We start from the raw sequence: 24,858 nt of genomic DNA on the forward strand, positions 1-24,858 counted from the left end.
TTACTAATCTAAATTTAAAATATATAAAATAATAATTTGATGCCGAGTAGCGTCTGATTTCAAGCTTTCACTCACGTACGATGCTTGTAAGTCTTCGAAATAATTAACAAGCACTGTAAAAATAAAAATCAATAACATTAATTAGTTATATCAAATTAAAAAATAAAATTATAAAACTACATATATAATATAATTTATACTTACAAATTTAAATGAAGCTTAAGAGTAATTTTGTGTAGAGAGAAGGAGGAGAGAATGGTTAGAATGAGGTTTTAGAGAGAAGTTGGATGTGAAAAAAGGAAGGAGGAGGGGAGAAAAATATATATAGTTAAAAATAAATTTATAAAACTAATCTAAATATAAATATTACTAATCTATATTTTAAAAATAATATATATATTTACTAATCTAAATTTAAAATATATAAAATACTAACTTGATGCCGAGTAGCGTCTGACTTCAAGCTTTCACTCACGTACGATATGCTTGCAAGTCTTCGAAATAATTAACAAGCACTGTAAAAATAAAAATCAATAACATTAATTAGTTATATCAAATTAAAAAATAAAATTATAAAACTACATATATAATATAATTTATACTTACCAAATTTAAATGAAGCTTAAGAGTAATTTTGTGTAGAGAGAAGGAGGAGAGAATAGTTAGAATGAGGTTTTAGAGAAAAGTTAGATGTGAAAAAATGAATTAAGAGGGGGAGAAATATATATAGTGTTACCTTGAGCATTTGTGGCGGCCAAAGCAGCCACAATGCCAACGAATACTATCCATTTGTGACGACCTGAGCGGCCAGAAATGCCAGCTGTATTGGACCTCCTTTGTGGCGGCCTTTGCAGCCACAAATTCCACGTGCGCATTCCTTTGTGGCGGCCTTTGCAGCCACAAATGCCGCTGGTCACGTCAGTCCTTTCTGACGGATTTGGCCCTCACAAAATTGATTTTTTGTGGCTGTAAAAGCCCTCACAAAATCCTTAAATATTTAACTGGATTTTGTGGCTGCCTAAGCCCTCACAAAATCACATTGTTGTGATTTTGTGAGGGCTTAGGCAGCCACAAAATCTAATTAAATATTTAAAAATTTGTGAGGGCTTTTTCAGCCACAAATAAAGACCAATTTTAATTTTGGCATTTGTGAGGGCTTTTTCGGTCACTAATTTGTGAGGGTTTTATTCGGCCAGATAATATTTATAAAGTTGATCACAAAATGGTATTTTTCTTGTAGTGAAAAACCGACAAACTCAATTTACAAAATGGTCAAAATTGGGCCTGAGATTACCAACTACAGTTTGAATTGGATTAGATATTCAGACCTGAACAAGTCTGAACCCGACCGGTTATCCAGTCCTACTCTACTAGTTGGTTGCAACAAACACATGTGAGTGGGCATTGGATTCCACCCGAGTTGAGTTGGGCTCGTGTTTTTAGCACATTGTGGCATAGCCCACATTAGAATTATTTGATTTTTGTAGGGATGAGAAGTTATGATTTTATTACAATAAATTCTTCATTGGTCATTTCTTTCCAAAAAAATCACATAAATTATGTTTTTATCAATACCTAAATTACATGCTTGAAAGTTAACGATTATGCGGTGTTGTTCATATTTTAATATTGTGTCCTCTACCACTCTTTCTCTTATTTTCTTTAATTCTTAAACATCGTTGTTCATTTAAAAAAACTAAAAATAGGATCTATAATATTATTATACTATATATGTAAAGACTATAATCATAAATTATTTTATTATATTGTACATTTATTTAAATTTTTGTGTGAATGTTTTTTTAGATTTATTCTACTTTATATCTAAGAGTTCCAAATAAATCATATTATCATAAATAAATAAATAAAATATTGTATATTTTGACTGTATATGTATGCAGCAATTTTTTAATAAATATAAAGTAGAAATATTCAAGATTTTAATACAGCACTCTTAATAATATTTTAATGAAAATTAAAATTTCAAAAATTAATAGTAATATTAACGAGGAGTTATAAAAATTAATATGGATTAATATGAGAGGTGAGAATTAAGGGAGTTCAAAAATTAATATATAATATTCGTAATGTCAATAAAGGACATTATTGCCTCAAAATAACATAAAATATAAGACATTGTTATAATATAATAATAATAATAATAATAATTATTATTATTATTATTATTATTATTATTAACATATTTTATTTGTTTCAATATTTGAATTATATATGTTAATTTTAGTCTAGCTTTACTTTTAATTTTGTCTTTTTTTTTTTCTTTTTCACTTTTTTTCCCTTTTTCCTAGGTAGATCTATGTCCCCTCAGATTTTTCCCTTATTTTTACCTTAGTTTCAATAGATTATACATTTGAATAGGTTTCTTTTTCTTATGTAAGATTCAATTTTTTACATTAACAAAAAGTATTTAATATTTACTTTTTAAGATTTTAATAATTTTTTATAATATTATTATACTGTATAAATGTAAAGACTACAATCAAAGAATATTATTAATTTTTTCACTTTTTCTACTGCACTTTTTCTTTGCTAGTTATACTATTACTCAACTTAGATACATGAACTATGTTTAGGTACTGATGGTAAATTTTTAAATTAGAGGTCGTACTTGAACTAAGATTGCTTCATTTACATAAACTAAAATTGCATTTGTTTAAGTAAACTTAATTTATTAAAATATATCAAGACATACATAAATAGAGTTCATATACAATTTAAAAAAAAAATAGAACCATAAAATGCATGTGAGACAAACAATATATCTTATTGGAAAATACCTTTTGCAAATTCCTTCAATCTTCTATCTACTTTTGTTTGAAATTTTTCAGTGTAAGATATGAGGTGAGTAATGAAGAGAAAGACATAAATTTAAAAGTAACAATTAATGAGTATTTTAGATATTTTATTTTATTAAAAACATTAATGGGGTGTAACTAGAAAAAGGGTGTAAATAGTAGTGATATTTTTTTCACCTTGGTCTAAGAGATTCCAATGACTCTCACCTTCCTTTAGTTAATTTAAATATTATAAAGTGAGTAAAATATAAAGTGAGAAAATTAAAGAAAATTATTGTAAAATTTATTATTGGTTATGATGTATCTATAATATTTACCTTTGATTTTTTATTGATATTACTCATTTTACTCTTTAAAGTGAGTTGATCATTTTATAGGAGTCAAATTCATTTCAAGTAATGTAACGATCTTTTCTGTTGAGAAAAAAAAAAAATAAAGGTAATACTTTTCTCTCTACACTCTCTTATCTTCCTTTCTGCCTCCTTGTAAGTCGTTGACCGTAGCCTCCCAATCATCCACCACCGCACACGACCACACCCGTGCTTTTTCTCTAGCAATGTCGTGCGCAACTCTTATTGTTAGAACCAAGTTGGTTTGACCAACTATGACCCTTACTTGTTTTGATAATAAAAAAACTAGCTTGTGGGAACAATTTAATGCACTAATATATTGATTATGTGTGCAGGTCTCAGATCAAGTGAATTATATAAATTTTTATGTCCTTTGGTGATTAGATGAAGACAAGAGAACAACAAGACTTCGTTTCACCCCGTTCGTCTGATTCTAATGCAAGCGATCTAATATGCGCCTCTAGTGATGTAAGTGACGCTTTGTCTTGGCTGACTCCGATGACACAAGTAATGCTTTGGTTCTGGTGAATCTAAAAATACATAATATGTTATGTTTCAGTTACCTCTACTAAATGCAGTTATGCTCTATTCGTCTGCCTCTGATAAGCTTGATAAACAAGTACTTGTTTGCCTCTAATAATCACATCATTACTTCAAGCATCTGATCGTCTGACTTTGATTTATGTTGTACGCTATAAAAAAAGTCAACACTCTAATGAAAGTCAATATTATGATAAAAGTCAACACTTCAAAGAAGACAAAACATTTGTGCATCCTCTAATGAATATCCTAAATCTACTACTTACCAAAAGATCTTAAGACATACTTTGAGCATTGTATCCTCTACTTCCCAAACCGTTTTAACAAGATACATTGAACCAATTTCAAGATCCATTTTGGAAAATTGCTATGGCAAATCAATCTGAAAAGATATAATACGAAACTTAGTGAATTATGTTGATTTCTTGAAATCAGGATAACAGTTAGAATCCTAATCATTCTCTATAAAAGGACATGCATTTTTCAAAGAAAAAAACAAGAAACACACAAGTTATAAGCACATCTGCACTCTTGCTCATCATCATTCTTTTTCACTTTAGTGCTGAGAAAATATTATGAATGAACAAATTTGTAAACATTCTCTACGAAAACTAATTTAAAAAAGTCCAAAACCTTTCATTTGTAACCTAGCCCAATAGTATTTGTCTTCCTCAACAACTTAATTGTACTAAGCTAGAATGTTGAGAACATTGAACACAGTTAGTGTGACTAGTAGGTGCTCAAATGTAAGTTTGATTATGTGGTGAACTAGTGGATTAAATCATTTAAATTGAAGAGATTGGACATATATATCGTGTTGGGAGTGAACTAGGATAAATCAATTGTGTCTCTCAGTTTTGTTTTCATTTACCCGCTCTGCTTTTTTTTTACTTTAGTATATCCACAAAAAAAAATAATAATAAACATAAGGTTTTGAAACATTGATTCTATTGAATAATATTTTAGTATAAGTTTATTAAAATAAGACATATGTATTGAGTAGGTTTTAAACTAGTAAAATATTTTATTAAATACTTAGAAAAATATAGAGAACTTGGTTTTGCAAATACTATTTGATTTGATTCGAGTCAGACCAAAATACTATTGTTTGTATTGAAAATTTGACAATGAAATAAAGATTGAATGTATTTTTGTTCAAAAATGTTTGATTTACGTAAACAATACTATGATAAATCTGTATGATTATAATATGTACGCTATACAAATATTAAATCTACCGATGAATCTTTTATGATACATTATTTATAGTATAGATTAAACAACTTACGCACTTAATAGAAATATTTGATTAACACATACAAGTAAATTTTTTGTCATGAAGAATTTAAACTATTATCTAATAATAAGTTGAATCTACATTCCAAATATCTTAAAATTGATCTAAAATAGAATAATTCTTACAATCTCAATTATAAAATTACTTTTAAAGAATTAAAAATGATAATATTTAATTATTTTTATAATGCTGCATAATTTTTACAATAATATTAATTATCGTTATTATTATTATTACATCTATTAACACATGATTCTAAATTAAAATTTTAAGATTCCGAGTGGTGGCAAATTTCTAATTTTTGATTTTTAAAGTAAATTTTTAAACTAAAACACATTTAAAACGAGGATGAAATGTATTTTTACCGTAACTTTAATAAGTTTCCTTTGTTTCTGTTTTTACTCTTACTATTCCATCTACCCTTTCACCCAAAACTCCAAAACCATCCTGATTTTGCCATCATCCAAGACCACCGATCTTCTTCCACTTTCCGGCACCGGCAGCGTTATCCGGCAACCCTGCACCGTCCTTCCTTCTTTCTCAATCCTTTAGTTCTGGTTCGTTTCTTTTCATCCTTACCAAGTTTTTTCTCTTATTTATTCTTCTTTTATGTTGTTTCAGTGGTTGGTTTGATTCTTATTTTGAACATTTTAGTTTTACTCTGATGTGTTGTTTCATTGAATTATTGTTCTTCTATTATGTTGATTTTTTTCAAACATCGTGCCTGTTTTGTGAAGGAGGATAAGGGATTTTTTTCAGACTTGATTTTTTTCTCTTATTTGAGATTGACTTTCATGTGGGTTTTGCACTGTAGCCTTGAAATCGTGACTTGCAAATGATTTTTTAAAGAATCTTGATTATAATGAATAAATTATTAATGTTTTTGCAAGTGAAAATATAAGGATCACTAGGTTTCATTTTTATAGTTCGCCCTGTACACCAAATATTTTAGGACTGGCCCTGATGAGTAGTATTTTGTGTTGTGAAATCATTATTAGTGTTTTTTATATGTTAAAAATTGGGGATGGGAGATTTTATCATACGAGGTTTTTGATATGTTTATATTAGTTGCTAATTGTGAATCATTGTTGTTGTATTAGTTGCTGATTTTCTGTTTTCCAAAGTTTGATTTTTACTGCGATTAAGGAAAATATCATGTTACGAGAGGTAATGTTGTTCTCATGTGTATATATAATATATATTAAATTTGACTTTGATTACATTACATACAACAACAAACTACCTCTTCAATTCAACATATATATTTGAAATATTGTCTATCGACTAGGAGCATACTTGGTTTTAAAACCACTTTATGTATGCATTGCATTTATTTAGTACTGCTTTGGTTTGGATTTGATTTAGGAACTCCTATAAAAAATAAAGGTGAAAAAAGCAGTGGCATCTCTAAAAAGAATACTAGATTCAATTATCATAAATTCAATCTGCTTCTTTGTTGAGTTGGTTTTCATAGTAACTTGGTTATTATCTGGTCTGTTGGAATTAGAGCTCTGGTTTGGTATTGTTAATATATGGGTTGAAATTTTGCTGGTTTGGTAGCTGAGGTATATTTCTCTTCATATACTTTTGCTAATGACAATGCTTTGACAACAGAGATAAGTTTATGAATCATCACATCTCACCACTCAAGCCACAATGCTTTGTAAGTGAAGTATGATAGTATTGGTGGATATATGATGGTTATGATGCAATGTAATATATATTGTTCTGAGTTTTATACTAATCTTGAGCCTGTGACTCATTATATCAATATTAATTTTGTTTTCCAAACCCTTATGCATTTGTTATTGCAAAGAAAATCTTTTACTCAATCTCTTACACTAAAAGCTAAAATTTTTATTTAGAAAAATTATAACTTGTGAATTTTTATTTAGAAAAATTATAACTTGTGAATTTTTATTTTGTTATTGTAAAAAAGTTAATTTTTCTAAATTACTATTTGTACGAAATTACTCTTTGCATTGCACCGGTAGATGCCCTAGTTATTAGTTGTACTTAAATAGTTTGTGGATTTGGCTCTTCTCAAGTGAGAACTTGGTGAAGTGAGTGGATTAATGGTTGATATTATAACCACCCATGATTGGTCATGCATGTGCATAAAATAACAACCATTCATTTGATGATCAATGGTTGACATTACTCACTTTATTCTCTAAAGTGAGTAGCTCACTTTAGAAGAGCCAAATCCATAGTTTGCATCCCCTGGGCCAAGGTCCTGGATCTGACACTGCCTACGTTGTCCATATCTAAATGGTTCCATTAACCATACACAACAATGTTGTGACTTGTGACTTTTTCTATTTAGTGTAAATATAGTTTAGGTATACTAGATGAAGTTATCTCGAAATGGAAATTAGTGCTAAATGCTAATGAGCAAAAGCACGGATTTTGAAGTTCTTTCGAAGTAAAACAAATCTCACCGTAAGAAGTTGCTTGGCAGGACAATAAAGCAATCCTGCTTAAAAAATTTGAAAGGCTAAATAAGTATTTCCAAGTTAGAGACATCAGTTTCTTTAAATGTGTAGATACTGGTGAGAGTCCCACATCAAATGAGATATTACTTGCAAATGAGTTTATAAGCGGAAGACATTTTTCACCTTACAAGTCGATTTTATAAGATTGAGTTAGGCCCAACCCAAATTTTATGATGGTATTAGAGCCAATCTTACCAATTTTCCACCATGGCAGCGTCATGGCGTTATAGTATGGTGGATTCTGTGCCAGGAGCCATAGGCCACCACACCTATCGTCATTGTCATGTTTCTGCCATAGGCCGCAACGCCATGTTGATATGGCGGATTTTTGGCTTGCCGCCATAATCCGCCATCCGGCGTTGATAACTCTGATTGGGCCACCGACTATCCGCCCAATCAACTGATGCACCTGATGTCTAATTTTAAGAGCAAGGAGGGTATGTTGAGAGTCCCACATCAGATGAGATATGGCTTGAAAATGAATTTATAAGTGGGAGACATTCCTCAAATTACAAGCCGGTTTGTAATTATTGAGTGAAGCTTAATTCAAATTCTAAGATACAATGTGACCCATGTGGTAGCATGGGTACTTGGTTACTTCTTCTGCTTTTTGACATTGCTGAATATTGCTTCCTAAATCATGGAGAGATTATTCCCAATCCCATGTTATCAACTCATAGAATGGAATGGATGAATACAATTTCATATATTTGCGATGTTATAGTTTCATATGAATCAATCTTGAAATGATAGTGCATTATTGTTATCAAAAGTATTGTGCACGGCATGGAACATTATAAAACATGCATAATAAGAATCGTAACCCATGCGAATGCAGGGGTATTTGACTAGGAAATATAAATCGTAGATGCTTTTATTATTATTAGTATTATTGTTGTTGTAATTATTATTTATTTATTATTTTAATAGTCCTAGTGTTGTAACATTTTATTGTTTGATGATGGATTTGGTATTTGGTTGGGTTGCATGTAAGATATATACATTTTGTGGGATTGATTTGTGGTGGCTTTATTTCGTTTGCAGTTAACAGATGATCAATTCCACATCTGAAAGAGAACAAATTTGGTAAAGGTGCAAGATTAAAACATGAGATTCCAGATCCTAAACTTTTTAAAACTCTCAATGAAAGCGCTGGTGATATTATTGCTGATATTTTTGACAAATATCAGCCACTCTGTAGCATACTCTTCTTCTTCTTCTTCTTCTTCTTCATCTGAGACGACAATGCACACTAATAATTGGGCTGTTTTAGTCTGCACCTCTCGTTTCTGGTAAATTAAGTTTCATATTTATCTATAAGAATTTCTTTTATACAACAACGTCGGGCTTAATTTTTGTTGCATCTCTTGATGGTTCTAAATTCTTATTTTTAAATTACAAAACCCTTGCAAAGCTACCTAATATTTTGTTTCTGTCGTAATCTTTAATGAAAATCCTTGACAACGATAGATGTGAATGAAAAATGAAAAATAGGGTACATAGTTAAAATGCTCTTTTCTTTAGTTGTTCTCTGAGCACTTTGGCAACTCAGTATGCCATACTGAGGAAATTTTAATTATATAAGGTTTTGGGTAATGAGGCGTAAACCAAAACCTTTATGACATGGTTAGTTTATTAAATGCGTTGTTTCCCCATTTCAGGTTTAATTATCGACATATGGCCAATACTTTGTCATTGTATAGGTAATTATATAAGTTTAATTTTATTTTTAATTGTTTGAATTATACTTGGCCATGATATCTTGCTCATTATTTATTTTTCACATTCAGGACAGTTAAACGGCTAGGAATACCTGATGAGAGGATTATACTCATGCTAGCAGATGACATGGCATGTAATGCAAGAAACAAGTACCCTGCCCAAGTTTTTAATAATGAAAACCATAGACTTAACTTGTATGGGGATAATGTGGAGGTGAGTTTCTAGGTATGCATTTTATGTCTAAATATTTTAATAAATATAGAAAAAAGATCTATATTGTTACAAATCTAACATTTTTTGTTTTACAAATCACAAACACTGAGGCAAATTCATTTCAAAATTTGATACTTCTTCATTTACTCATTACATTCCAAATTTCTTCATTTGCTTAGGATTTTATTATTATTATTTAAGAATATTTGATGAATTTTGAGTGCTATTTTAATATTATCATTTATATATTAACAATATTATTTTATTACATATATATATATATATATTTCTATGTCCTCTCCTGTTCAGAAAATATATTTTACTATAGATGTCAAGGTTAGAGTTTGACCTTGTAACCTCAAGAGACAGAGTTTAAATCCCCTGATAATAGTTGTAAAATGACTATTCGTGATACTTTAATTAATAATATTTTCTCCCAATTTTTGTTAACAAAAAAATATGTTCATGTTCACACTAAATATGGTATTCTCTTGATAGAGAACGTACTTGTGTTATAATGGGCGATGCTTATAACTTTAAAAGGCTCTGTATTGTATTTCTTCTTTCATTCAATTGTACCTCTATCACTATAGTGTTTAGAAGAGAATATATTTGTCTCTTATAACTTGTTTTAGTGCTTTTGATATGTATTGTCTATTAGAGGATGATTATTTTGCCTGCAATTCCTCAGGTAGATTATCGTGGCTATGAAGTAAATGTGGAAAACTTTCTGCGGGTACTAACAGGTCGTCATGAGGCTGCTGTTCCGAGGTCCAAACGACTTCTTAGTGATGAAGGAAGTCATATTCTTTTGTATATGACAGGACATGGAGGGGATGAGTTTTTAAAATTTCAGGACTCAGAAGAGCTTCAAAGTCACGATTTAGCTGATGCTGTGAAGCAAATGAAAGAGAAGCACCGGTACACATTCTGCCATTTGAAATAGTACACAGTGTTGCTGGAAATTAGTGCAAGTTACATAACAGTTGAAACAAATCAATTTTCTATTAAAAAGTATGCTGTACGCAATTAAAAGTAAGTTGCGGGCAATAGGACAAATAACTCATCTTTCCCCATCATAATGGGAATTGTTAGGTTTAAGGAGCTGCTGATAATGGTGGACACCTGCCAAGCTTATACCCTGTTCTCACAGGTGTGTTATTACTTTTAGTTGTTGGTATATGTTTCTAGAAAACTCCCCATGTCAATCCTCATGAAGTGACAGTGTAGATCTGGGGTATTCATTTTCATATAATGCACACTGCCATTCTTAGAATTGTCTAATGCAGCTGCTGTGTTCCTCATTAAATGGTATTTTATTGATTGATATCCTTTGGGGTTGTTATACAATTTGTTTGGGGTATATGTAAGTTTATTCTCAAGTATTTTCCTTCTGCATAAATGATGGTTACTTTGCTTTTTCATGAGCATCCCTTTAGCAGTTAGATAATCACATATTTACACATATCCTATACCATGTGTTATGGTTTATACAAATATATACCTGCAGAACTAGTTATATAACATTTTCCTCGGTCACAAGCCATGTTTTTTCATAATTGTTTTCCTGAAATTTGTAATTGGTTATTATGCAATGATAATATGATTATTCTTCCCTATGTTTTGTTGCTGATGGGGTTTTCTCTTTTCTGATCTTGACAGCTTCAATCACCAGGTGTTTTGGCAATTGGAAGTAGCATGAAAGGAGAGAATTCATATTCGCATCACTTGGACTCAGATGTATGTATGAACTTAATAGCTGTTAAGGTTACAGAAATAGAGTTGAGAGATTCATGAGAGAGAGAAGAGGAATATGAATTATTACTTTTCATTATTGAGAAAATGATACAAGGTTCTGCATTTATAGATAAAAAGAAGAGGAGCAGTTTCTAACTGCTTACAAACTGCATTCTTAACAGAATGTGACAGCTAGCATACAGATGTCATCCTTAACATTTAGCAAGATATATTAATCATGTGCTGTACTGTGCACAGTACACTGATACTACACATTACACAATACTCTCAGCCCCCCACAAACTCACAGTATGGAGAGTAACTTGGAACTGCTGTACACAATGTTTTTGGCTCTAAGATCAGAAAAATAAGTCTTGGACAAAGATTTAGTTATTATATCAACAACTTGCTCTTGGGAGGCACATAAGTGACAACCAAGGACTTGTTCAGCACTTTTTCCCATACTAAAAAAATGTTCAATTCCATGTGTTTAGTTCTAAAGGGAAGGACAGGATTGTGACTTAAAGCCACTGTGCTTTGGTTGTCACGGTGAATGATTGGAGTTGTTAACTTAAGATGTGAATTATAAATAAGACCAATGTGTGTTTTAGAGCAGTTACACTGAACTATTAGGCTTTGTTATTATGTCTCTATTCTCTAAAGACTTCTGTACTCTGTAAATTTTAGTTAACTCATCAAGAATAATTTCATACATTTCAGTTTTATGCAGTTGAGTTTTCTCACATTGTCTCCAATTCTGAATAATAATATGAATAACTAAAATCACCTCTTTTGAATATAATTCAGGTGGGTGTTTCAGTTGTTGATCGTTTTACATTCTACACTCTTGCCTTCTTTGAGAGGCTGAATATATATGACAATGCTTCATTGAGCAGGTACTTGTAAAATATTAATAACCTGTTTCAGGTTAAGCTTTTTATTCTTGCCATCAAGAATCTGTATAGCATGTTCGTCTTTTTGCATGTTTTTTTTATTGAACTTTACATTCTAAACATGTTATATGTTCTATCATTTGTATATGCACAAAATCATTTCTGTTGCCTATCTGTTAAGGAAGTTAATAGTCAAGAGCAACTGAAGTACACAATATTAAAATTGTACCTGCAGTATGTCAAGCAATGGAGCATCATATTCTCTTGAAGGCTAGGTTGTTTAATCTGATAATTTTGCCTTTGTTTGCAGTCTTTTCAGTTCATATAATCCAAATTTGTTGATGTCAACTGCACATTACAGAATGGACCTGTATAAACGACATTTGGAGGAGGTAATGAATTATGCTCATACTTTGAATCTTCTCCTTTTTTGAAAATTTATTCTTGTTTATCTGGTGAGGAATCTGGTGTGGCTTACTTATTATTTTTAAGGATTATTTGTATAAATCAATCCCCAAATTTCTAGGATATCAGTATTTTTTGTACTTGTGTTCTTTGAGTAATGTTTGTCTCACATCCCCTGAGGGGTGGAAAATTGTGAAGGGAAGAGAGAAATAAAATAGAAAAGGGTGATGTAGTGTAATAGGTGATGTGAAAGAAAGGTGTGAGAAAATCAGAATTGTTTCTTATTTACCTCCACATTCCCGTATCTTAGTTATTGTACAGATCATTTTGTTAAGTTACTACGGAAGTACTTTGACAGAATAGTAAAACTATATACAAAATTATATGCACAGTTATGCTAGTTTGTTTACTGGTTTCAGATTAATAAAGATAAGCTGCTTATGTGGCATACGAGCATAATAATCTTGTTGGTATCAAGTTGAGTAGTAACATGGTTACATTTAGCTCTAGTATTGACTCGGTATCCTCCTCGCGTGCACAAACCTCTGTTGTCCCTTTTATCAGTTGATATGTTATTGTGCTTTGTCAAGATTAGCATCTGACGCATTTTTATCAAATGATGTTATTCTTGATGTATCTCAATGACATATCTAATGATTCTGTATTAATGTAAAATTTTAATGCCCAGGCTTTTGTTTTTGTTTATTTTAATTTTTATTATACTTTTTATATTCCATGCTAAAAAAAAAGAGTAGTTTTCAATCTAACAATGAGTTTTATAATATAGGCGGTGTAACATTGTGTGTGTGTGTATATCTGCCACATTGGATGCTTTGTTTGATTTTTAGTGATGAGTTATTGACTTCTTGTTCTATCACTTCTCTTTAGGTACCTGTGACAAACTTTTTTGGCTCTGTAATGAAAACAATACACACTGATTCAGCCTACAGGTCTCAGGCGAATAAATTTTTTGGTTCTAAAACTAAAAGGTCTTTGGATCAATCAATCTCCGACATTGACAGAAGAATTTTGAGAAACTCTGATAATGAGGATCAATTAAGTACAGAGGTGAATTGAACATACGCCTCAAGAGAATTAGTTTACACAATTTCACGTAAAGCTGTAACTCACGGAGATTGGATTTACTGTGCAGGAACATTTTCATGGTGTTGGACAACTATGGAATACTATTCTCAGCAAAGTGAATCCTATTGAAAGCATTGATGCTTTTGTGTGCTATGGCCTTGTTTCAATGCTTCCTCTGTTGATAGTTTCTGCGTGGCTATCATTGTAGATGATTGCAGCGATGTTCTTTTATGTCAGATGTTATGGTTGCTTGCAATGCAATTTCACTTGAAAGAGCAGATTATTAAGGATTGCATTATTTATGTGAGCGCATAGGTCTGAGAGAGCGGCATATAAAACTGTATTCTGGTAGTCAGTTATTTTCCCTTGGTGGTGGGGCGATGTCGTGGTTCCTCGTGTTCTGGTAATACAGATCCATGGTAGTGTATTGCTAAATGAAGAGATCCTTTGTGGTGGTATGATTTTCTCATCTTTACAGCTTTAGGGGATTAACTCAATAGTAGTTTTAGATGTGAATTCAGCTAAGGTAAATTTTATGTGTAATGTACGAATGCATGATGGACTCATGTCTTTTATGAAAATTTTCTAACAAGTATTTAACATACATTATTAGAAGACTTGATATGTTTTTAGGTGCAAGAGATTTTATATGTTAGATGAAAATAGTAAATACTCTACAAGATACTTTTATGTAAACCATCCCTCTGTTATCCTGCTTCTGTTCTCCACCATTGTTTCTCTCCGGTTTTCCTCGATCATCATTTGTGGAGAAACAAATAAATCAAGAAAAATATAACACGATACTCAATATTCACAAAAACATAACACCATTGTCATTGCCTTATGCTTCCCTTGTTTAAGATTGAACCTTTTCAACTCATGGTGAGATCCACCAGAGACTCCAAGATCTACCTTCTATGAAATCCCATATGCACAAGCAGTGTAGATCAAACAGAATGGAATTCGGATAACATATGAGAACGTTATAGGCATTTTAGTTATCACCAATTTTGATCATCAAATGAATTTGGCCTCTGATCAGGTTAAATTAATGGTTCTTGGTCAATTAGATAGAATTTGTTGAGCCAAACAACAACAATGTTGTTTCTAATTATTATAACTATAATCTAATTGGATATAACTTGAGATACAAGATTCATATTTGTTATAATTATAATCTAGTTAGTTATTTTACTAAACTACCATCAACCATCATCATGGATTACTTAATTAATATCTAGATTCACTAATTGTAGTTAATTAAGTTTAATAATTCACCTCTTAATTACCAAGATTTTTTAACTTATAATCATCTAAAAATTGATTTCTTGTATCCCAAAAATTGATTTTTGAATATATAAACCGTAAGACTCAACATAAACATACAACAATCGTCTAAGATCACCTAACAACAATACTAGCATCAACCGATACATAATTCACACGAATTACATACATTAAACACACAGGTCAAGTCATTAACAACGAACAACATGAACACATATAATCTTACGTATATATCATGCAATCACATGCTTATAATTTATCACTACTACCCACAAACTATATATCCTATATACAAGAATTGTACTCTCTTGTACATATTAAACCATGTACTTGATTAATGAATTTTGATTGTGAAAACTATTTTATAAATTGATGAAATCTTCATCGATCATGGGTCTTCAAGTCTATAACAAGTAAGTAGTCATGATCAATAAAGAAAGATAATGTTCACTTAAAAAAATTGAATCTCAAACAATGAATTAAGAACAAGGACAATTGTTACAATAAGATTTCTAAGAAAGAATAAGAAAAAGAACATAAATTATATTTTTGTGATTTAATAAACGAATTTTGAACAATGAGTAAGACATTAGATTATAGATCTAATTCTTACTGTTGTTTAGCAACCAAAATAATTCAGATAACGAATGAGAAAGTTATGACCGTTTTAATATTTCTCTCAAATCTCAAATATTTTTAATAATCAAACCAAGGTACATGAATTTGAACTCTGATAATGTTTAAATAATACTTCCAAGTTTGTTAGACAGAGTTTGTTGAGCAAATTAAGGATCTAAGTTATTTAAATAAGTTTGGGACATAGTTAAAACGAAACACTACAAAAATCTCAGTTATTATTATAGTGGTGACAACTATATTCCTTCACTATTTGCACTATAACTTAAGTTACGTAAGTAGTATTGATGTATTATTGGTGAAGATGAAAAAACTAATTAATTATAACTTGAGATACACGAGTCTTATTAATTATATAATTGAATTAATTATTTTACAAAACTACCACCAAACATCATCAAATATTATCATGAATTACCTAATTAATGTCTAAATCATTAAATATAACTAATTAAACTTAATAAGTCATCACAAATTACCTAATTAATGTCCTAAAAGTTAATTTATGAAAACATAAACATTTTAAAATCCAACAAAAACATACAATCGATGAATCCTATATCTCATGGATCTTCAAGTCTATACTTATTAGTCATAATTAAGAAAAAAAGAGAATGATCACATGATATTTAGATGTGAAACAATGAATTAAAAACAAGAACAAATGTTAGGACAAGAACCTAAGGAATAATAAGATATAGAACAAAAATTGCATTTTCATTATTTAGTGAAAGAATTTCGAAGAATGAGCAAGACATTGGATTATAAATCTAATTTCTATAGCCGTTTAGCAACAAAGAAAATCAAAATCAGATAATGGATGAGAAAGTAATAAACGTTTTAGTATTCCTCTCAAATATCACCAATTTAGCCTCTAAACAGGTTTAAATAATGTTTCGAAGTAAATTATGTAGAGTCTGTTGAATAAATGAGGATTCAAGTCGTTTAAATTAGATTGAGACATATTTAAAATTGAAAGAAAAAAAAAAAATCACATTTTGAACTATACATTGAGATACATGAGTCATATGGATGCGTTCTCGATGAAGAAGGAAACTTATATATTAATTATAACTTGAGATACATGAGTCGTATTAATTATAACTATATTCTAATCAATTATTTTATGAAACTACCATCAAACATTGTCAAATATTATCATGAATTACCTAATTAATGTCTTAATCCATTAATTGTAGGCTTGTAGCTAATTAAACTTAATAATTCATCGTTTTTTAATTACAAAGACTTTTTAAATTCTGATTACCTAAAAATCAATTTTTTATATCCTAAAAATTGATTTATAACCTCTAACCAAATTTAAATAATAGTGTCAGGTCAATTAGAAAGAGTTAGTTGAGCCAAATAGAAATTCAAGTTGTTTAAATAATTTTGGGACTAATTTAAAACTGAAAATTACAAAAATCTCAACTTTTCTTTACTACGTTGCTTCACTATTTAAACTATAACTTCGTATACATGACTCATACTGATGCATTCTTAGTAGAGGTCGCAAGCTATTTAATTATAACTATATTCTAATTAAGAATAACTTGAGATACATGAGTCATAAATTATAACTAAAATCTACTTAATTATTTTATTAAACTACCATCAAACATCACTGAATATTATTATGGATTAGCTAATTAATGATTAAATTCAATAACTATAGCTAATTAAGCTTAACAATTCACCTATTAATTACTAAGACCTTTTTAATTTATGATCAACTAAATATCAATTTATTAAATCCTAAAAATTTTATTTATGAAAAAATAAACATTTTAAAACCCAACAGATCTACCTAATAAAAACACTAGCACATCAAACATTACACAACTCTCTAGAATAGGGATGAGAATAGTCCAGATTAAATAAGATTTTGAAAGACATAAATCTCATCTACAATTAATTTTTTAGATATGAGTTTGGCCTATGAGTTTGGCTTATTTCACATTAAAATATTTAAATAGTACATTTTATATTTTTTTTAAATAGGCTAATCTAAGCCTTTATATATCAAGAAAAGCTAATAAAATAATAAACATAAGAAAACTTATAAAATTATTACCAAATCTAATACAATTATAACCAACAAGTTTGCAACAAGTTTCCAAAAATAACAAAGAAACAAAATAAACCTCATAATTAGTAAACTGCAACAAGTCCTTCAAAACACTACAAATAAAACAAAATGAATCTCATAATTAGAAATAAACAAAAGACATCGTCATCCTCTATAACAAAATTTGCACAACTCCTTGTACATAGATCAACCAGCAAAACACATTTAGAGTCCAAGGAAGGAAATATAAAATGATATCAAATCTTTAAGCTGATCTTTATTTCTTGTTTTCCAACCTTCAAAATCAGAAGAAAAAGATACATATATGTTAGACACTGGACTAAAAAAATACTAAATAAATAAATAAACAAATTCTTAAAAAATGAATAAATACTACTTGATAAAATATCATATCAAATAAGAAATATTAACCTTTGATTTTTTCTTCAAATTATACTTAAGACGGAACCAATCCCCACCACAAATGAGAGCTTCAATAATTTCTTCGTTTAATTTAGAGCGAAATTCATCAATTACTCTACCTCTAACACTAAATGTGTACTTAAATGCCACAATTGAGATTAGAATAACTAGTACATCAACAACCATCTTAGACAAGATCTTATCTTTCATATTGTTGTTCCTCCACTAGTCCAAAGCACTAAAATATTTAGTGTTAGGAATGTAAACACCTTCGTCAAGATACTCTTGTATTTTTGATTTTTTTGGAGGAACAGTTTCATTTTCACGCAAAATGCTCATAATTTTGTTAACGCTAGCGACGATTGCAACATTATCTTGGGATGATGATAAATTATTACTATCCAAATTAACAACCGGAGACAAAGACTCTTTTAAACATCGAGCTACATACTCATCATATAATTCTTTCAATGAACTTCTAACCTTGTTTATATTCTCATCGTCAATTTCTTTAGATTTATATATCAAGGGAAAACATATATGCACCATATGAAATTCGCACATAGGATCCAAAACACTAGCAATATCCATCAACATATTACACTCCCCCCAATATTTGTCAAACTTTATTTTCATCATACCCATTATTTCTTTCATAAAAAGATCTTCATCTTCAACAACCTTATCAAGTATTTGTTAAATCTTCCAAACTTTTGCTAGATACAAATTTGCATTTAAATACTCACTACCTACATTTAAAATAGTAGTGATATTGAATACTTCAAAGAATAATAAAGTGGCCTAATAAAGTACAAAAATAAACAATTCATAAACTATCTAAGATCACATGAGTTGCACAATTTACAAATTTTCTCACCTTTGTTCCATTCTTCAGGGCATGATCATAATGAGAATATCTTTCTTTGTAGATTGTAAAGACAATCTTAAATTTTAAAGCGGTTAAAAACATATTAAATGTTGAATTCTATTTTGGTTGACAATCATTGACAAGTTTTCTTTCTTTCAAGCGCTTCTGCTCAACCACATCACAAAATGCCTTTAGTCTAGCATCGTTGTGGTTAACATATTTGACACTTTTGCGAATATTGAAAATGATATCTTTAATTTTACTAAGGCCATCTTGCACTATCAAATTCAATATGTGTGCACAACATTGAACATGAAAAGAGCCACCAAGGATTAACTTAATACTTAAAGATAAATCATCTTTGAGACATCTTAAGCATGAAACATCGTAAGAAGCATTATCAATAGATATTAAAAAAAAATTATTTTCAATTCCTCAAGTTTTTTGAACATTTATATATAGAATCAGCCACATAAATACTATGCCTTGGAGATAACACTTTCACAAAACTCAAAACTCTTTTTTGAATTTCATCCTATATTAATGAAATGTCTTGTGATAACCATATATTCAACTACTTGATGGCTAAATTTCCACATATTTGCAGTTAAACAAATCTTGCTCATACTTTCTAAAATTTTCTTCTCTATCTCAAATAGTGCCAAACAATCATTTTCTTGTTGCTTTATGAGAAACCTTATGAAAATTTGGATTTGCATATTGAAAGCCCCACATCCAAATGTCGTCCTAGACAACACTAAAAGGATATTTGTAACCATGATAGAAGTTGCAATTATTTCTCTCATCTTTCGTTAGATTATCTAACACCAGGATTAATAAAAGGGTTACTTGAATTCGATGGCTGAAATGAAAAGACAACTTGTCTTGTTTTCAGTAGCCATCTGCAACTTCTTTTGATTGCAACCTCTAGCGTATCTTTTCGAATAGCTAGTTTTAGCTCTTGATCCTCCAATAGAAAATTTAAGTTTACAGTATCTACAAATGACTTTCTTCACACCTTTAGAGATTTCAATTTCATCAAAATCATTCCAAACAAGTGATGTTTTTTTTCCTCTTTCTCCCAACAATTTGAACTTTGTTTTCTAAAGAAATGTAATTTTCATTTGTTTGTGTGTTAACTTCTACATTTGTTTGTTTGTTGAAATGAACAATTAACTATAGTTTAATCTATAGTGGATATCCTTCATTTTTGGAAGGATATACATCTGTCAATTGGGTAAATCATGTTGAGGATTATGCTTCCACAAGTGGATGGATTTTCAACCTTGGTGGATGTGCAGTCTCTTGAGATTCAAAGAAACAAACTTGCATTGCCGATACCACCATTGCTGCATAATTCATTGTCCTAGGTGCATGTAGTAAAAACGTTGAATGACTTAGAAATTTGTTGTATGAGATACCAATTTGGCCAAAATCAATGGCATCAATATCCATATATTGTGATAGTCAATACACACTATCAAAAGCATATAGCGAAGTATATAATAGAAAATCAATACATATTTGTTTAAGACATAGCTAGATAAATGATTTAATGGAGTGATATCTATAGTGTTTGTAAGAACCAGAAGGAATCTTGTAGATCCTTTGACGAAAGGTTTGACAAAGGACACGGTGTTGAAGACATCTTTAGGAATGTGATACAAGCTCATATCTAAATAATCACCAATGATGGAAATGGTCAACTAACATTTAAGTAACATCAAGTCATGAGTTCAATGATAAAAGTACATTATTAGAGTGATTGAAGTACTTTACAGTAGATACATTTCAAATGGTAAGAGTACTTAGACCATAAACTGAAAGTGGTGGATAAGGTCTCCTCTTAATGGACATATAACATATTTTGCTGGAATGTATAATTATGGGTGCATTTCTGATATAGTCCACTTATATGAGAATTAAGTGGGCATAGTTCAAAATCTTGACTCTTAAATTCTCTCAAAAAGGGTATGAGACACATGGCCTTATCATATGTGTCATTTTGATAATTCGATCAATGATATCGAGATTTCATGTGTGAGTTATGCACACTTGTTCTAATGAATGGTTGATTCAAAAAATTTCTACCAATCTATTCAGGGATGAGTGAAAACATAATTTACTAAGTAATGATTCAAATCGTAAGATACCTTTGTCTGAAACCATGAGATTTTCGGAATAACAGATTTAGATATATTTTGAAAATGGTGGAGGATTTTGAGAGAAATTTTCAAAATATATTTGGAATTCTCTAATAGCTATATTAATGTAGCAAAATAAAATACCTTAATGTACCATTTGGTCAAGTGATTGCAATGCTTGAGTTTAATTCAAACCAATGCATCTTTTAAGTTACCAAAAATTACAATCTTTTTCAAGAGTTGTTTTCTTTCACCAATTGGTATGACACTTTAGTGGCAAAAAAGAAGAAAATGAATATTCATGTTACATGAATCAAATTTCTGTCAAAAATATTTATGAGTCATTCTTCTTTTCTCTTATGCACGATAGTAAACGAAGGAACTTTATTATGTAAACTATCATTGATCGATAAGCTTGATGTGAATATGCAATTCACTTCAAGGATTCCAAAGTATTCTGAAGGGGATTCGCCGATTAGCACATTTGCATCCAATATATATAGATTGGTGGGAGGAAATCGAACCTAAAGCTTATGTGATACACACACTTTATAATTTATTTGTGCAACCTTCATTATCATCAATTTCATCTTCTTCTTGTTCAAGATTTGTAGCATACCTCCAACAAAAGATCCAACAAAACCATCGCAGTAAAATAAAAAAAAGATAGCATTGTTATTGTTCATAAAGTATTTGCTACCTATCAATATGGTTGAGTTCATCTAACTACCTGTTTATATATACTTGTCACACACATGTATTTTGAGATGAGCATTCTCACTGTTTTTTTTTTTAGTTTTGAGATTGCATGTAAAATATTTGAGAAATATTCTCGATGTGATTGTGTGATGGAAAAGCTTTTGATTGTTCTGCTAGACCGTGTTCAAGATGTCTTCTTTCAAGTATTTGAGTTTCACCAAATGAAAAAATATTATGAGCATTATATATTAGTGTTGAGCCCTCAAATGAGATGTTAAATTTGTAGGCTCTTTGTTGGAGTATCTGTGAGAACTATTCATGTTTGCAATTTTCTGCACTATTCCGTAAGCAATTAATTCAAAGTAAATGCATGAATTTTTTGAATTTTTTAATGAAGGTTTTTAGTGCTAAAAGTCTTAGTTATTGTTTTGAAGATACTTCAAGTATAATATAAAACGTGTCTTATTCTTAATAGGCTTTTAAATGTATTGAATTAATCAAATTTTTATTTCTCTACTAGAAAAAGATATTAGAGAACTTGTCTCAAGATCAAAAACGTGTTGCCACTGAATGTGTTCCATCAAAGATCAACGTCTATTCAGATGATGTTATTGGAAAAGTGTATGGAGCTGAGCATTCAAGTCGAGTGTGTGGTTTAGGTGTTGGTGTTTGCCCCACAGGTGCTTTTAAAACGCGCAAACATTTCACTCAATTTGGCAATATTGATAGCTCTAACCAAAAAAATTTCGACGACTTAAAAAAGAAAGTGCACATTTTGAAAGAAAAACTAAATGGATATGAAGAGACTAAGGAGCAACTTTCACCAACACAAAATCAACTTAAAATTCTCCTTAACTTTATGCAAAGCAAATTTGGTGATAAGTTACCTACTTTCAACCGAGGTGTCCTTCCATCTTAGTAATATAATTTATTATAATATATACAAATTGGTGTTAATAAGAGTTTTTTCTCTTAATTATATATAAAGTGTATATATATACACTTTAAGTCACTAGCAAATATCATGTTCTATTTTTTTACTTAGTGATTAATATTATTAAAATGATACTCATTCATTAGTGTTAATTAGTAAACATTTGCTTACATTATACTTCTATTTGGCAGGTTCTAATTCTCATAATTAATGAGTAAAGTTCACTTTGATTTTTGTACTAGAAATGGAAGGATTGTGTTTTTTTTGTCTGGATGCAAATGAAATGAATATACTGCTGTTTGGACTACAAATAGAAGGAATATGATGTTTAGTAGTTTGTTTTCCTGTTGCTCTAGACTATTTTGTTGTCATAAGTAATTTTTGTATGTTTCATTAGTTTATATATAAGATTTTAGAATATTTTACTGTTAGTTTAAGTTTTTTTTTTGGTATAAGCTACTTGATGATTTTATATTAATGATGGTTTTAGAATGTTAATTAGTTATTATTGCCACATTTATTATGAATAGTCTAAAAACACTGGTTAGTTTATTGTTAAATATTTGATTTGACTCTATAAAATAGATTGTTTGCATATTGACAATGTTAGAAAGGTATGACCAAAATAGGGAAAACCTTGCAACTAATATTAAAAATAAAAAAAAAACATTTAGCCACGATTGGCCTGTGACAAAAGTGAAAACATAAAACTTATTCAATTTTATCATTTAACACGATTTAAATGACGACTAACTGTAAAATAATTGTGGCTAAAAAATATATTACCATAACTAAATATGTTACCACAACTATTTTAAGCGTGGCTAATCTATTTTAGTGACTATCCTATTTAATCGGTGTACATGCCGATGCAAGAGAAAAATATCCCACTTCGACAATGCCAATACTCTCACAAGAGTTTCATACTTAGTACCCCAACTGAGTATTTTCTAAAGGAAAAACAATGTTACATAAAATTACTGTCACATACTCGCAACTAAATTTAGACGCCCCAATATATGTATGAAATGTTATCACTTTAATTAGTCATCATTTAAGAACTATTCAAACTTGGTCTTATTTGAACTTGTCACTAGCTGACTCGGCTAGTTACATAGTCGTCATCTTCGATAACCACCTATTATTGATTAAAAACTGATTAATTATCTTAACATGCATAATCAATCATACTTCAATTTTTTTATATCATTAATTTTTTTTTATAATTAAAATCCAAGTTGAAACATAATGTTTTGACAAGGTCAAAATCAAGGGAGGAACTGTAATTTTCTAGTCAATGTTTATGCTGCCTGTAATATACAAGGAAAAGGAAAATTTTGGGAAAACTTGTTAGCAGTAAAGAATCTCACTCATATTCAGTATGGTGCGTTTGTGGTGATTTTAATACCGTTACAGCTAGTTGTGAAAGAAAGTCTTCTAAGACAAAAATCAAGGCACAAATGGATCACCGAAGGTGATGCAAAATCTCGATTCTTTCATGCAAGTTTCAAAGCAGAAGACGCATAAATCAGTTACTAGCAATTAATAAAGATGGCCAATTAATTGAAAGAGTTTTGGAGATTAAATCTGAAACAAAGAGATACTTTCAAGAGAGGTTCCATGAACCTAACTATAACACTAAAGATTCACTTTGGTGGCGAGATATACTATCAATTGGGGACCTTTTTGTTTGATGAGGAGAACATGGTTTTCTAGCAATATTAACTACATACTTGGAAATGGAAACTTAGCAATATAAAAAATCCATATTTTCTGTTGGAGGTTAATGTTATCGAGACTGCCGACTCGCGATGAACTTATCAAGCGCAGAGTGATTACTAACACTCAAAGCTACACTTGTGTACTTTGCTTTCAACATGAAGAATATTGTCTGCACTTGTTCTTCTCTTGTGGTAGAGTTGAATTAATTTGCTACTACTAGGTGTATATGGAGAATGAGAAATGACATTATATTTAATGGCGGGATATGAAATACGACCAAACTGGTTAATAATATCAAGTCTCTATCTTGAATTTGGTTTATTAATAGAGTTGGTAAAACCACTCTCTATGTCTTCTCCAATTGGCTACAGAACCCAATTGTTTGTTTGAATTGTAGCTTCCATTGAATAACTTGCAGGTTGAGTACTCCTTTTAATAAATTGTTGCTTATAAAAAAAAAAGAGAAACGATGCCCCCCATTTGCAATTGGAGATAAATTTGAGGGTCAAATTATCAAATTTAA

The 24,858-nt window shown here is 30.0% G+C and overlaps 1 protein-coding gene and 1 pseudogene across 2 annotated transcripts; one reads left to right on the forward strand and one right to left on the reverse strand.

The window, feature by feature from the left end:
- The first annotated feature begins 5,391 nt into the window (after window positions 1-5,391).
- LOC101493464 (uncharacterized) lies at window positions 5,392-14,163 on the forward strand. 2 transcript variants are annotated; one of them, XM_004488330.4, is made up of 12 exons: window positions 5,392-5,560; window positions 6,618-6,666; window positions 8,543-8,790; window positions 9,160-9,201; window positions 9,289-9,433; window positions 10,125-10,354; window positions 10,529-10,586; window positions 11,096-11,173; window positions 11,978-12,066; window positions 12,374-12,455; window positions 13,357-13,536; window positions 13,622-14,163. In XM_004488330.4, exons 3-12 carry the CDS (start codon window positions 8,606-8,608, stop codon window positions 13,760-13,762), a joined length of 1,230 nt encoding a protein of 409 aa, XP_004488387.1. In that variant the 5' UTR covers window positions 5,392-5,560; window positions 6,618-6,666; window positions 8,543-8,605; the 3' UTR covers window positions 13,763-14,163. The 2 variants fall into 2 exon arrangements, with proteins under 2 accessions (XP_004488387.1, XP_004488386.1); XM_004488329.4 differs by lacking the exon at window positions 6,618-6,666.
- Window positions 14,164-17,802: 3,639 nt separating this feature from the next.
- On the reverse strand, window positions 17,803-18,613 carry LOC140918884 (zinc finger BED domain-containing protein RICESLEEPER 2-like; annotated as a pseudogene).
- Between the last annotated feature and the right edge of the window lie 6,245 nt (window positions 18,614-24,858).

This window comes from Cicer arietinum, chromosome 1, assembly GCF_000331145.2.
Source record: "Cicer arietinum cultivar CDC Frontier isolate Library 1 chromosome 1, Cicar.CDCFrontier_v2.0, whole genome shotgun sequence".
NCBI classification, from domain to species: Eukaryota; Viridiplantae; Streptophyta; class Magnoliopsida; order Fabales; family Fabaceae; genus Cicer; species Cicer arietinum.